Here is a 13,718-nt window from a genome sequence, read left to right on the forward strand (position 1 = left end):
TTAGTGGGGAACATTTATTCCTGCTTTCCAAGTTTCCACTTGACTCCCTGGGAGGGAAACACAGGGGAGTAGTCCTTTGGGCTTCTCAAATCTGCCCCCTTAGTAACTTCTTCCTCCTCTGGACGAGTTTGGGAGAACTGGTGAGTTTGAGAGAAGGAAGGGCAGCTGCAGCGCCTTCCCCGGGGAAGGCTTGTTCTCCTGACTGGGAAGGTGGGGGTTTTCTCTGGCCCCCTGCGTACTAAGCTTGCTCTGGAGAGCTCTGTCCTTATACTTGTGGGGTTCTGATGTAGTTCTCAATTCAGCTTTGTCCGTAATAAATGCGACACTGTCCACAACCCTTTATCTGAAACTCCTGGGACCTGGTGGGTGGGTTCCAAACTTCAAAAATTTTCAGATTTTAAAAATGTTGTATGGTTCATTTATGGTTTCTGGGACAACTCTCCCTTATCAACCATTATTATTTCTGCACTAAAAGGTATGAATATTCACACTGAGTGGGATAAATTAAGACCATATCACATCAATTCAGATCAGATTTTACTGTCAAATGAGTTCAGATTAAATTGGATTTTTCTGCCAAATGAGTTATGAAAACACTTTTGGCTTTTAGAACTTTTTGGATTTTGAATTGTAAATAAGAGATTACTTGACTGTGTTTTGATCTCTAACTGTGACTTTTGTGTCTACTTTTTCAGTTGGTTCCTGGCCTGCAGAGCAGAGGAAAGCAGAGGTAGGTATACCAAGAAGCTAATAAAGCTTCAGGACTCCTTCTGTGATCTCATAACTTACTTTGTATTTATAATGTCAAATTCTTGCGCTTAATGAGACTCTTCAAAAATATAAGCTTCAGGTCCTACAAAACCTAGGTTCATCTGTAGAGAGAGGTATGATTGTCTTCCCTAAAAGCCCAGTAGCCTAAAGGTAGGTAGCATTATCATCCCCATTTTACTAAGGAAGAGACTGAAGCAGAGACATTAAATTATTTGGCATCCAATTGTAAATGGCAAAATCTGGATTCAAACCCAGTGGAACTCCTGAGTTATTGCTTTTAACCATTGCCTTTCTACATCTGTGGATAAAAATAATAGCTGACATTCTTTTTCCAATTAAATTTCAGAGGTTAGCCTTTATCCCAACAAAAATAACCTATGGCATCTTAATTTCTATCAAATGTCTTAGTCTGATAAGAGAAAAATGAAATTTTTCAAATAAAGTTCTCTAGTAACTAAGGAAAAAAGCACTACAATAACAAACACTTTGGTACATTTTCTTCCAAAGATAATCCACAAGATTATGTCCTGTTTACAAATTATCATTTTCCTGGGGCGCCTGGGTGGCTCAGTCGTTAAGCGTCTGCCTTTGGCTCAGGTCATGGTCCCAGGGTCCTGGGATCGAGCCCCGCATCGGGCTCCCTGCTCAGCGGGAGGCCTGCTTCTCCCTCTCCCACTACCCCTGCTTGTGTTCCCTCTCTTGCTGTGTCTCTCTCTGTCAAATAAATAAATAAAACCTTAAAAAAAAAACAAAAAAACCCAAATTATCCTTTTCCTGATAGCAAGCCTTTAATGTTAGGCAGAATCTACTCCTTTTCTCCAAAATGTAATTGTATTTGCACTTCCCAACAACTATATTTGGCTTTTCGTGAAATTCAATCCAGAAATCAGTGAAAACTGTGTACACAGAATCCTCTGACATTTCTATAACAGTAAACGGTTTTGTGAATATATGACCTCATTTCTCTGCATAACAAGCCTCGAGAAAGGGAAACTGAATACCCACATTTTACAAATGAAGACAAGAGAAAGTAACTTCTCCAAGGTCACCAAGTAGTGGTAAAATTGGCACCATGACTCAGGACATTTCCTCTCCCCTTGTCCAGGGCCAGTATTACCACCTCTGTTTTATAAAAGCCTGAGGGAGAAGTTTCTTCCTAAGGGGAAATGTAGAAGGATGTTTATTTAAAGAGCATCGACTCTGGTCATAGAGGCTCCAGGTAGTCTGATGTATAACTTCATCTGCTGGCTAATTGCTAACTTCACGTTTCTAAGAACAACAAACCCCACACATTCAGACTGATTTTTATTTCGTTCTCAAATTGTGTACTTGGCGTAAGAGAACAATAAGGAAAATGTTCTGTTCCTCACAGTTACAATACTATTTTAAACATTTTGTTATGAAATATAAAGTTATAGAGAATAATGATGATCTTTTAAAGAGGATAATAACCCACCTACGATATGCCTTAACATTTTGCCATATTTGCTTTGGGTATTTTCTCAAGCAATAAAGTCTCAGTGTTTTCCCAATCCCATTCTTTTCTTGCACTACCCAGAGGTAAAACCAGAAAACTAAATTTTGTATATTAATCCATAAATATTTATATAATACTTTTGCATTTACATGTTCTAAATACAGGTTTTTTTGGTATTATATAAAAAGGTAAATTTTATCATTTATATAAATATCTTGTATCTACCATTCTGCAATTTGTTTTTTTACACTCAGTGTTGCTTTGGGATTCATGCTGGTTTGAAAGCTAACAGATATATGCCTTTAGCTTTTGTGATATTGTGGATGGGATCTTCATTTCAACATTTCCTATTTGGTTGTAACTGGTATATGAGAACACTGTTGGTTTGGGATCAAGGAAACTTTGTGAACTCATTTATTAGTTTTAATAACTTGTAGATTCTCTTGGCATTTCCATGTGGGCAATCATCTGAAAATAAGTCCAGGCAAGCATTTTTAAATAATCTTATTTCTCAGTGTGACCTGCTACTTTACATAATAAAAAGCTCCCAGGATATCTGATTTCTAAAATAAAATCATTCTCCAGTATCTACAAGCATATGTTCAAGTGCAGATATTCAGGAAATGCCTTCTTTCCCCCGTCCTGCATGTTTTTCAAAAGGTGTAGTTATAACCATATTCTTTTCTTGCTCTGTCACCCTAAGACTTTATTCTCAGACATTATTGCTTGGTGTGACTTCAAATGGAGCACCAGCAGTTTCAAGAACAAGAAGCAAATGGGTCACTTTTATTTCAAAAAGACCATATTATCCCACTTAACATTATCTGTGATTTTATAGAACAGTGGAGAAATATTTTGGAGAAATAGTCTTTAGCTTTAAGAAGCTCCTAATCAGATTTCTCTGTAAATTGAGAGAAAGGTGTTCTCTTTTTATTTTTTAATAAAACAAGTTGGAGATCAGATATGAATTCAACATCATCTGTTCCCATTGAGAAGAAAAGTTAAAGAGTCAGATAATGAAAATTAAGACCAAAGACCCATTATCTTTGTGGCCATTTATTCTGACCACCTATCAGTACTGGGCAAAAAGACCAGTTGTCTTAATAAAGCAAGTCTCCTGGGAAAGCATACTCTGGTTTCCATGTGAACTGGGAGCCAGAGTTTTAACTTTATGTCTTTTCTCATTATTTTGAACTGACATCATTAAAGGACATTTTTCTAAAACTCTGCTCAATAGAAGACATTATTAAATACACACTATGTGTCAATTAGGCCTCTTTGGATGCAAACAATAGGAACTGATTACTTACGCAAAAAGTTATTGGCAATAGTCTAGGTAGCTCAGAGAGTCAAAGGGAATGTTGATGAAGGGAAAGGGATGAAGGCACTTCTGGGAATCTAGGCAACTAGGAATGAGTAGAGAGTCTCTGCAGAGAACTGCCGCTTGTCAGCCCTACACATAGTCCTGTCTGTGTTACCCCACTCAAGATTCAGACTCCTGGAAGAGAGAGACTGGTTTGCCTGACTCATGCTCTGTGGCCCCTCCTTGGTGTGTGTTTTTGGTGGACTGAAGAAGGGTGGCAGGGAGGGCACCTTCGTTTCCATGTCCTTCCAGGAAATCAGGGTTTTCTTACCCAAGTAAAGGGGAGAATTGCTGTACAGGAGGACACAATAGATACTTCATTCCTCCTCCACATGCTTTTATCAAAGCCCAGTGCAGAGGTTTCCTGGCAGAGCCTCTTGGTAGTGGCACAAAAGGGGTCTCAGAGCCCGGAAGGAGATAGCGCCTCTGAAAGTGGTCCTGAGAATGTATGGAGGGGAGCCTCCATCAAGTCGACCAAGGACAGCAGGCTGCCAGCGTGGATCTGAGTCCTCTTGAAGAAAGTAGCCTTATCATACACAACGAAAAATGGGCTTAAGCCTTTTAAAGATTTGTATTTATTTATTTATTTTTTAAAGATTTTATTTATTTGACACAGAGAGAGAGAGAGAGAGAGAGACAGCAAGCACAAGCAAGGGGGAACGGCAGGCAGGGGAGAAGCAGGCTCCTGGCCGAGCAAGGAGCCTGATGCAGGACTCCATCCCAGGATCCCGGGATCACGACCCAAGCTGAAGGCAGCCGCTCAACCGACTGAGCCACCCAGGTGCCCCAGATTTGTATTTATTTTAAACAGAGAGCGTGGGTGCCAACAGGGAGAGGAGCAGAGGGAGAGGGACAAGCAGACTCTGCCCTGAGTGCAGAGCCCAACCCAGGGGCTTGATCCCCGAGATCATGACCTGAGCCGAAATCAAGAGTCAGATGCTTAAGTGACTGAGACACCCAGGGGCCCCGGGGCTAAGGCTTTAGAACTGAGAAGTGTCTGCTTGGTGGACACTTATGGGTAGGTTGACCTAGATGGCTTCCAGGAAAGCAAAAAGGTCCTCTAAAGGGACTTTTCTTTTTTTAACTTCAGACTATTGTTAGAGCAGTTAGCTAGCTCTGCCACGGGAGTTCTGTGGTGCCTGTCTCCCTGTTGGATGCCTCGGCTCCACTCCGTAGCCAGGGAGGTCTCTCCCTAAAACATCTCTCCCATCATCCTTGTTTTGCTTCTGTTGCTGCTCCCGTTGCCTTTGCCTATAAAGCAGGTAAACGTGTAGACTCCAAAGTGGACCACCTTAGTTCAAATCCTGAACCTTCTACCTACTTTCTGGTGACCCTCTATATCCCTATCCTGGCTAATCCGAGTGACCGTTGTTGCTAATATCTAATCACTTATAGCTCTCCAGTCTTCCCTCCTTCTTTGTAACATTTATTAAGATACCCAATCATAGTATTACCCCCTTCTCCTGAGAGCATCCAATGCAGAGGAAAGTCTTACTTCCTTAAGCCCTTCCCCAAGCACAAGGCCAAATCCTTTAACAACTCCTTTCAAACACCCTCTTACTGAGATACCCCACATTTTCCCATGTTGTGCATCTTCCTGCTCTGTTCTAAGAAATACACCCCGTGTGTTCAACTTCAGGTGTGTTCCTCGTGGTCTTTAGCTGGAGGGTATTGGCACAATCATGGGTTTTGAAATTTCAGTGACCTGGTTTAGCATTCTGGCTCCATTAACCAGCTATATGAACTCACAGGTCTCTTAACCTCTCTGTACCTCATTCTCCTCATTTGTAAAATGGAGGTAGTTGTAGCACTTTTCTATCTGAACTGTTATGAGTATTAACATGTAAAGAGCTTAGCACAGCGCCTGACACATAAGTTATCAATAAATATTTGCTATTTTTATTTGCTCAGCAATAGTAGAATTTTCTTACTTTAACAGAATACTAATTCCAAGATTTGCATTTGATTTTGTCCTTTGATTTGCATTTGATTTTGTCCTTTGATTGGTGGAATTATCCTTGATTTTATTCCATGATTCTTGCCAAATTACATAAATTTGAATTCCAGTGTATGTGTGTGAATGTGTGCATGCATGCATTTGCTGAGAGGATGAAAGGAGGGCCTAACATTTACTGAACATTACATACCAGACACTTTGCTGGGGTTGTTTATTTTTTGTAATGAACAAAAGCTAAGGGGATTTTCATGAAAAACTTTTTGAAGCTAGATGCACAATTTTCCAGCAGAGCTGCAAACAGTTCTGCTGAAAAAAAGGGCCATTTAGCCATCCTCCTGAGGAGTTTGAGTCTGATTTAAGTCTGAAGCAAGGATTTAGATTTAATTTTCCTGCAAGGGGTAGAAAAATTCTCTGCCAAAGACGTGACCTTCAATTTTTTTTTTTTCCCCACAAAATGCCTTTCAGAGCCTGCAGAACAAAGTTAACTCACATGAAAATGTAAATCAAGTTAAGATATGAAATCACATATGCTATTTACTGGCTCTATAGAAGTTTGACAGCAGAGTTTAGGTTGCGACAAGCTTCAAGATATCTGAGAAGACCTTTCATTTCAGGGTCTGGAATGATTAAATGATTAAAATTGCTTTTTAATAATTAAACGTGCCATCTGTATAAGGTAGAGCGTGACCTTTCACCCAGGTCTCTCAGGCTGTTCTAGAATTTCTGCATTTGGCACATATGGTATCAGAAATCCATTGCTATTCTTCCTTTGAAATATTAGAGGAGCAGACTTAGAGCAGCTGTTTTTGGGCTGCCAGATTTCATTGAAATGTGGGTTTTAAAAGCCCTTGGCTTGTCATTTTGAGTTAGCTTACCTTAATCACAAATTTCACCATAATATAATTCAACTGATGCCTGAAACTCAATATAGCAGAACATTTGCTGAACAATGCACTTAACAACACTAACCAACCAGAATGTATGTTTTCCTTCAAAATGTCCCTTTCGGGGCACCTTTGTGGCTCAGTTGGTTAAGCGTCTGCCTTCGGCTCAGGTCATGATCCCAGGGTCCTGGGATAGAGCCCTGAGTCTGACTCCCTGCTCAGCGGGGAGCCTGCTTCTCCCTCTCCCTCTGCTGCTCCCACTGTTTGTGCTCACTCTCTTTCTCTGTCAAATAAATAAATAAAATCTTTTTTTTTTAAGATTTTTTTTATTTATTTGTTTGACAGAGAGAGAGATAGTGAGAGCAGGAACACAAGCAGTGGGAGAGGGAGAGGGAGAAGCAGGCTTCCTGCCGAGCAGGGAGCCCGATGCGGGGCTCGATCCAGGACCCTGGGATCATGACCTGAGCCGAAGGCAGACGCCCAACCGACTGAGCCACCCCAGCGCCCCATATAAATAAAATCTTTTAAAAAAAAATGTCTCTTTCATGTTATATGTGCCCTCAAAAATGTCTAATAGCTTATAAGTGTTCCTTTTCTACAGCAACAAAATACAAGAAAACAGTCTCCACCATGCTGTCTTTCCCCTGGTGGGCCATGTAAAAGGGAATATGACATTTGGAGAACTACCTGCTCTACTATTGCAGTACTACTGAAAAATTGATGCAACCCAGTCATTAAGCCAACTCTAGTAATTAGATAGCAAGCAATGAGTACACTTGCATATTTGTCTCAAATGTCATTTCAGACAATTTCCACAGCTCAGAGATTGACAGATATAGCGGTCAGAACAAAGGAATATCAGTCACCATAAACATAATTTCTGTGTGTTGGGGTTGGCTTTCATAGTGCTCATTAATTAATCCGTAGTATCCTGGAGACTTTTCATCTGCTGGCCTTCAACAGGCTGTTTAGTTATTAAAATTCAGCTTTGAGACTCCATTTGAATGCTTTAAGTACTGACTTAGTGCTTCCTTTGGAAATAAACTCAATTCAACATTTGCATTTAAAAGTGTGGATTTTTAATCTAGAAGCAAAGACAAAGGAGCTAGTCTTATTTTAAAATATGCTGCAAATTTTATTTTTAAAAGCCAATCCATGGGAGAAACTCTTTTAGAATCTGCTATTTAAATTTATTGCTCACATAAACTTATAGCTGGGGATCAAGAAAAACTATCGTGTTTGCCTTATTGTATTCAGGAACGAGAGGAAATTCACTGGGTGTTAAGACATAAGATAAAATAAGGTACATTTGCCCTTTTTACCCACAGCAAGATTTTTAAGCCAACGGACAGATAATAAGTATTCATTCATTTTTTTATTTATTTTAAAAAATGTTTATTTCTGAGTTCCTCCTATATATATATATATATATATATATGGGTACTGGCACACTTACCACTATGAATGAGATTTGTAAGAACTCCATCTGGGTTGAATATAGAGAGCGAAATACATAAAATAAGTATCCATAATACTAGGTGATTTTATATATATACATAGACACAGACATGTGCGCTTGCGCACAAGGATTTATAAATCAAAGGAGAGGACATTTCACTTTGTGAAGGAAAGGTATGCTGGTTATTTACCAGCTCACCTTCCAAATCCATTTTTGACCCTTCTCTTCCCTGCCCTGACCTCTACAGATCGCCTTACCCGAGTTTCTTTGTCTGTCTGGCTTTGGGAAGGTAGATAGTAGAGAGAGCTCGGGGTATTTATTCCCTCTGCTCCCTGAGCCAAACTACGTTTCCCCAACTTTATGACCGCAGCTCTTATCAGCCAGTCCCTCTCCAGTTCTCTTCAGATTGTGGTCTCTCAGGCCCCACTTTGCCCCTTCAGTTCCAGGACTGGTAAGAGCTTCCCTTTGGTGGTCGGTCATCCCTGGGTGCTCCACCATCCTTTGTTCTTGTCATTCCTGCCCGTGCCTCACTATTCAGTCCTCTGCTTGACTTCTCTTCATTTAACTCTCCTGCTGGTGTCTTGACTGACACAGAAAGAAGGAATACAGAAAGTCAAGAAAGGTAATATGGAGGTTCCTATACCTTTGAATGTTCTACAGATACACTTTGGTAAATCGGAGCAAAGTTATTATCCCAGCTAAAAACATGTTTCTCTTGCCACCAGCAGGTGGCATTAGCAATCATATCAGTCATGTTAGGGCTGTGCATTGTTCTTTTTTTTTGAGTCTGTTGGCTATTGTGATACTGTGATTTATAAAAAGAAATATATATTTGGTCTTCATCCATATTTTTGGCTTGGAGCTCCCTAAAACCCTTCGAATTTCCTGAGTGAGAAGAGCAATAAAGTTGTCTTTTGTTATGTTCATGAGGCGACTTTTAGAAAGCACCTAGGGATGGGGGCTGGTAGCCAGAACCAACCCTGTGATCTGAGGGTTGGAACTTGTACTTCTATTTCCCCCCTCCCCCACCTCTAGGGAAGGGAAATGGGCTGGAGGTTTGAATCAATTGCCAATGGCCAAAGTTTAATCAGTCATGCCTCGTCATGAAGCCTTTGTAAAAACTCAAAAGGACTGGGTTCAAAGAACTCCCAGGTTGGTGAACCTATGGAGATTTGGGGAGAGAGGCATGCCTGGGGAGGGCATGGAAGCTCTGTGTTCTTTCTCCATACCATGCGCTGTGCATCTCTTCATTCTGGCTGTTCCTGACTTAATCCCAAGTGGTCTAGTAAGTAAAGTGTTTCTCTGAGATCTGTGAGCTACTCTAGCAAATTAATCAAACTCAAGAGGGAGGTCATGGGAACCCCTAATTTATAGCTGGTTGGTCAGAGGCACAGGTGATAGCCTGGGTTTGTGATTGGTATCTGAAGTTTGTGGGGACAGTCTTGTAGGACTGAACCCTTAACCTGTGGAATCTGATGCTACCTCTGGGTAAATAGTGCCAGAATTGAGTTGAACTGTAGAAACAGAGCTGATGTCCAGAGTATTGTTTGCTGGCGTTGGGGGGACTACCCTTCCCCCACCACCTACACATTGAAATTGGTGACCAAAACCTAAAAGAGCTATTTTTCTCTATTTTTAAAATGTTATACAAACATTAATTCTATCTACCTGAGAAAAGCAAAAGCTGTGAAAGAGTTGAAAAGCTATTTTAATAGGCACACATTTACTTTTGATAAAGGCAAGAGTAAAGATGATTTGGAAAAAATGCAAAGGAGAAAGAAAAGAACAAATTTTGCATGTGCACAAGGAATGAAATTCTTATGTACTGACAAATAGACAGTAATCCACAAAAGACTAATCCAAGAGGCTGAGGCAATGAAAAAAATGTGTGTGTGTGTGTGTGTGTGACTAAAGGATCATAATTAACACAATTAATGCCTGTTAGCATTAGGAAAGGGCTAGGAATTTGTTCCAAAACTTAAAATGAGGAATGACTTTGAGGCTTGTCTCTTGGGTGACTGGATGGATATTAATGCTATGAATCAAATTCAGAAAACAGGAGGAAGAACAAATTTGATAGAAAATGTCAGGGAACAAGAATTCCTGTCCCCTTCAAGGGTCGTTCTAGCTGGACTAGGAATCAAATTGACATGAGAAAGATTAACAGGAGAAAATCGAATGTAATAGTGTATGCCCAAGGAATCCATGCAGACATGGAAGTTCCAAAGATAGTCAGGCAAAATGAGGAATATATGTCATCCTACCCCAAGTGGATAGGGGTCTGGGACTTCAGAGGAAAGGAATGCACTTCACAGAGTGATAAGAAGAGCAGATGTTTGGTAATTAGATGTTTGCTCTGCCATACAAATGGGTGACTCAGATAAAATTTATCCCTGCTATTAATCCTTATTCTGGGAGAGACTCCCCAATTTAGATTCTTCTATGTAGTTAAGGGAGAGGCAAAAGTTTCTCTTGAGCCTGTAAGGTCTTGATTGCTGATTGCCTTCAGTTCAGAATAATCTTCATGCCCAAGTGGCCCATCCTGGGGTGGCCTGTCCTTGGCCCTACTGGAAGATGCCTCTGACTTTGGGTTTAAGGTGTATGAAGGACATTCAGGTAGAGATTTCTAGATGGAACTTGCAGTATAAGACCAGAACTAAGGTGATAAATGATTTTGGGATATAGCTTTAATTTTTAAAAGTATTTATTGAGCGCCTACTATATGCTAGGCACTATTGCTAAGATTGGGTTATATCAGTAAACAAAGGAGAAAAAAACGCCTACTCTGTGGAGCTTATATTCTGGTGGACAGGAGAAAGGAAAATAGCAATAACATAATAAGTAAATTATACAGTGTTTTAGGTAATATGATACCTGGGAACAATAGAGCATAGTAAGGGGATTGGGATTGCTGATATGAACAGATGTAGGTTCCAATATTCTCTGAGGTGGTTCAGATTAAGCCTCATTGAGAAGGTGCCATTTAAGCAAAGACTTGGAGGACCTGAGGAAGTTAGCCAATGGGCTGTCTGAAGGAAGTGTGTTCCAGCCACCATAAAGGTTCTGAGATGACAGCATGTCTGATGTATTTGAGAAACAACAAAGATGCCAGCATGGCTGTTGCCTAATCACACAAGAGGAGAGTAATAGTAGATGATGCCAGAGAGGCAAGGTGGAGAAGTGTCAGATCACATAGGCGTCAGCTTTTTGTAAAAAGCTGGGGTATTACTCTGAGTCAGATGGAAGGTTCTGAATAGAGGTGTTCCCTAGCTTGACTGACTTCCTTCCTTCCTATTTATTTTTATTTATTTATTTACTTATTTATTTATTCTTTTTATTAAGTTTTGAATTTTAATTCCAGTATAGTTAACATACAATGTTATATTAGTTTCAGGTGTACAATATAGTGATTCAACAATTCTACACATTGCTCATTGCTCATCATGATAAGTGTACTTTTAATCCCCTTCACCTATTTCACCCATCCCCCCACCCACTTCCCCCGGGAACACTCAGTTTGTTCTCTATAATTAAGAGTCTGTTTCTTGGTTTGTCTCTCTCTTTTTTCCCCTTTGTTCATTTGTTTTGTTTCTTAAATTCCACATATAAGTGAAATCATATGGTATTTGTCTTTCTCTGACTGACCTATTTCACTTACCGTTACACTCTCTAGCTCCATCCATTTCATTGCAAATGGAAAGATTTCATTCTTTTATAAGGCTGAGTTTATATATATATATATATATATATATATATATATATATATATATACACTACATCTTCTTTATCTATTCATTAGTTGATGGACAATTGAGCTGCTTCCATAATTTGGTTATTGTAAATAGTGCTGCAATAAACATAGGGGTGCATGTATCACTCTGAATTAGTGTTTTTGTATTTTGGGGGTAAATACTTAGTAATGAGATTATTGGATCATAGGGTAGTACTATTTTTAACTTCTTGCGGAAACTCCATACTGTTTTCCACAGTGGCTGCACCAGTTTGCATTCCCATCAACAGTGCCAAAGGGTTCCTTTTTCTCCACATCCTCACCAACATTTGTTGTTTCTTGTGTTTTTGATTTTAGCCATTCTGACAGGTGTGAGGTGATATCTCATTGTAGTTTTGATTTGCATTGTACTGATGATGAGTGATGTTGAGCATCTTTTCATGTGTCTGTTAACCATCTGTATGTCTTCCTTAGAGAAATGTCCATGTCTTCTGCCCATTGTAACTGGATTGTTTGTTTTTTGGGTGTTGAGTTTTATAAGTTCCTGATATATTTTGGATACTAACTTTTTATCAGATATGTCATTTGCAAATATCTTCTCCCATTCTATAGGTTGTTTTTAGTTTTGTTGGTTGTTGCCTTTGCTGTGCAGAAGGTTTTTATTTTGATGTAGTCCCAACAGTTCATTTTAGCTTGTTTTTCTCTTGCCTCAGGAGACCTATCTAGAAAAATGTCACTATGGCCAGTGTCAGAGCAATTACTGCCTGTGCTCTCTTCTAGGATTTTTATGGTTTCAGGTCTCACATTTAGGTCTTTAATCCATTTTGAGCTTATTTTTGTGTATGGTATAAGAAAGTGGTCCAGTTTCATTCTTTTGCATGTAACTGTTCAGTTTTCTCAGCACCATTTGTTGAAGAGACTTTTTCCCATTGCATATTCTTGCCTCTTTTGTCAAAGATTAATTGACCATATAATCGTGGATTTGTTTCTAGGCTTTCTAGTCTACTCCATTGATCTATGTGTCTATTTTTGTGCCAGTATTATACTGTTTTGATTACTATAGCTTTGTAGTATAACTTGAAATCTGGAATTGTGATACCTCCAGCTTTGTTTTTCTTTTTCAAAATTGTTTTGGCTATTCTGGGTCTTTTGTGGTTCCATACAAATTTAGGATTATTTGTTCTAGTTCTGTGGAAAAATGCTGTTGGTATTTCGATAGGGATTGCATTAAATCTGTAGATTGCTCTGGGTATCATGGGCATTTTAACAGTATTTGCTCTTCCAATCCATAAGCATGGGATATCTTTCCATTTGTTTGTGTCACCTTCAATTTCTTTCATCAGTGTTTTATAGTTTTCAGAGTACAGGTCTTTCACCTCTCTGGTTAAGTTTATTTCTAGGTATTTTATTCTTTTTTGGAACAACTATAAATGGGATTGCTTTCTTAATTTCTGTTGTTTTATTATTAGTGTATAGAAATACAATGGATTTCTATACATTGGTTTTGCATCCTGCAACTTTACTGAATTTATTTATCAGGTCTAGTAGTTTTGGTGGAGTCTTTAGGGCTTTCTATATAGAGTATAATGTCATCTGCAAATAGTGAAAGTTTTATTCCTTGCTTACCAAATTGGATGCCTTTTATTCCTTTTTGTTGCCTGATTGCTGTGGCTAGGACTTCAGTACTATGTTGAATAAAAGTGGTAAGAGTGGACATTCTTGTCTTGTTCCTGATCTTAGAGGGAAAGCTCTCAGTTTTTCACATTGAGTATAATGTTCGCTGTGGGTTTTTCATATATGGCCTTTATTATGTTGAAGTATGTTCCCTCTAAACCTACCTTGTTGAGGGTTTTTTCATAAATGGATGTTGTACTTTGTCAAGTGTTTTTTCTGCATCTATTGAAATGATCATATGGTTTTTATCCTTTTTCTTGTTGATATGATGTATTACATTGATTGATCTGTGAATACTGAACCACCTTTTTGCATCCTGGGAATCAATTCCACTTGATCATGGTGCATGATTTTTTAAAATATATTGTTGGATTTGGTTTGCTAATATTTTGTTGAGGATTTT

General features: G+C 39.1%; 1 protein-coding gene across 1 annotated transcript in view; it reads left to right on the plus strand.

Moving 5' to 3' along the window:
• Positions 1–13,718, plus strand: part of PTTG1IP2 (PTTG1IP family member 2) — a 120,126-nt gene that overhangs the window by 16,416 nt on the left and 89,992 nt on the right. Inside the window, exon 3 of the mRNA XM_078059239.1 lies at positions 696–730. Within this exon, the coding sequence (XP_077915365.1) occupies positions 696–730 (35 nt within the window). The remainder of the gene's footprint in view (positions 1–695; positions 731–13,718) is intronic.

Source organism: Halichoerus grypus, chromosome 12 (genome assembly GCF_964656455.1).
Source record: "Halichoerus grypus chromosome 12, mHalGry1.hap1.1, whole genome shotgun sequence".
Lineage (NCBI taxonomy): Eukaryota > Metazoa > Chordata > Mammalia > Carnivora > Phocidae > Halichoerus > Halichoerus grypus.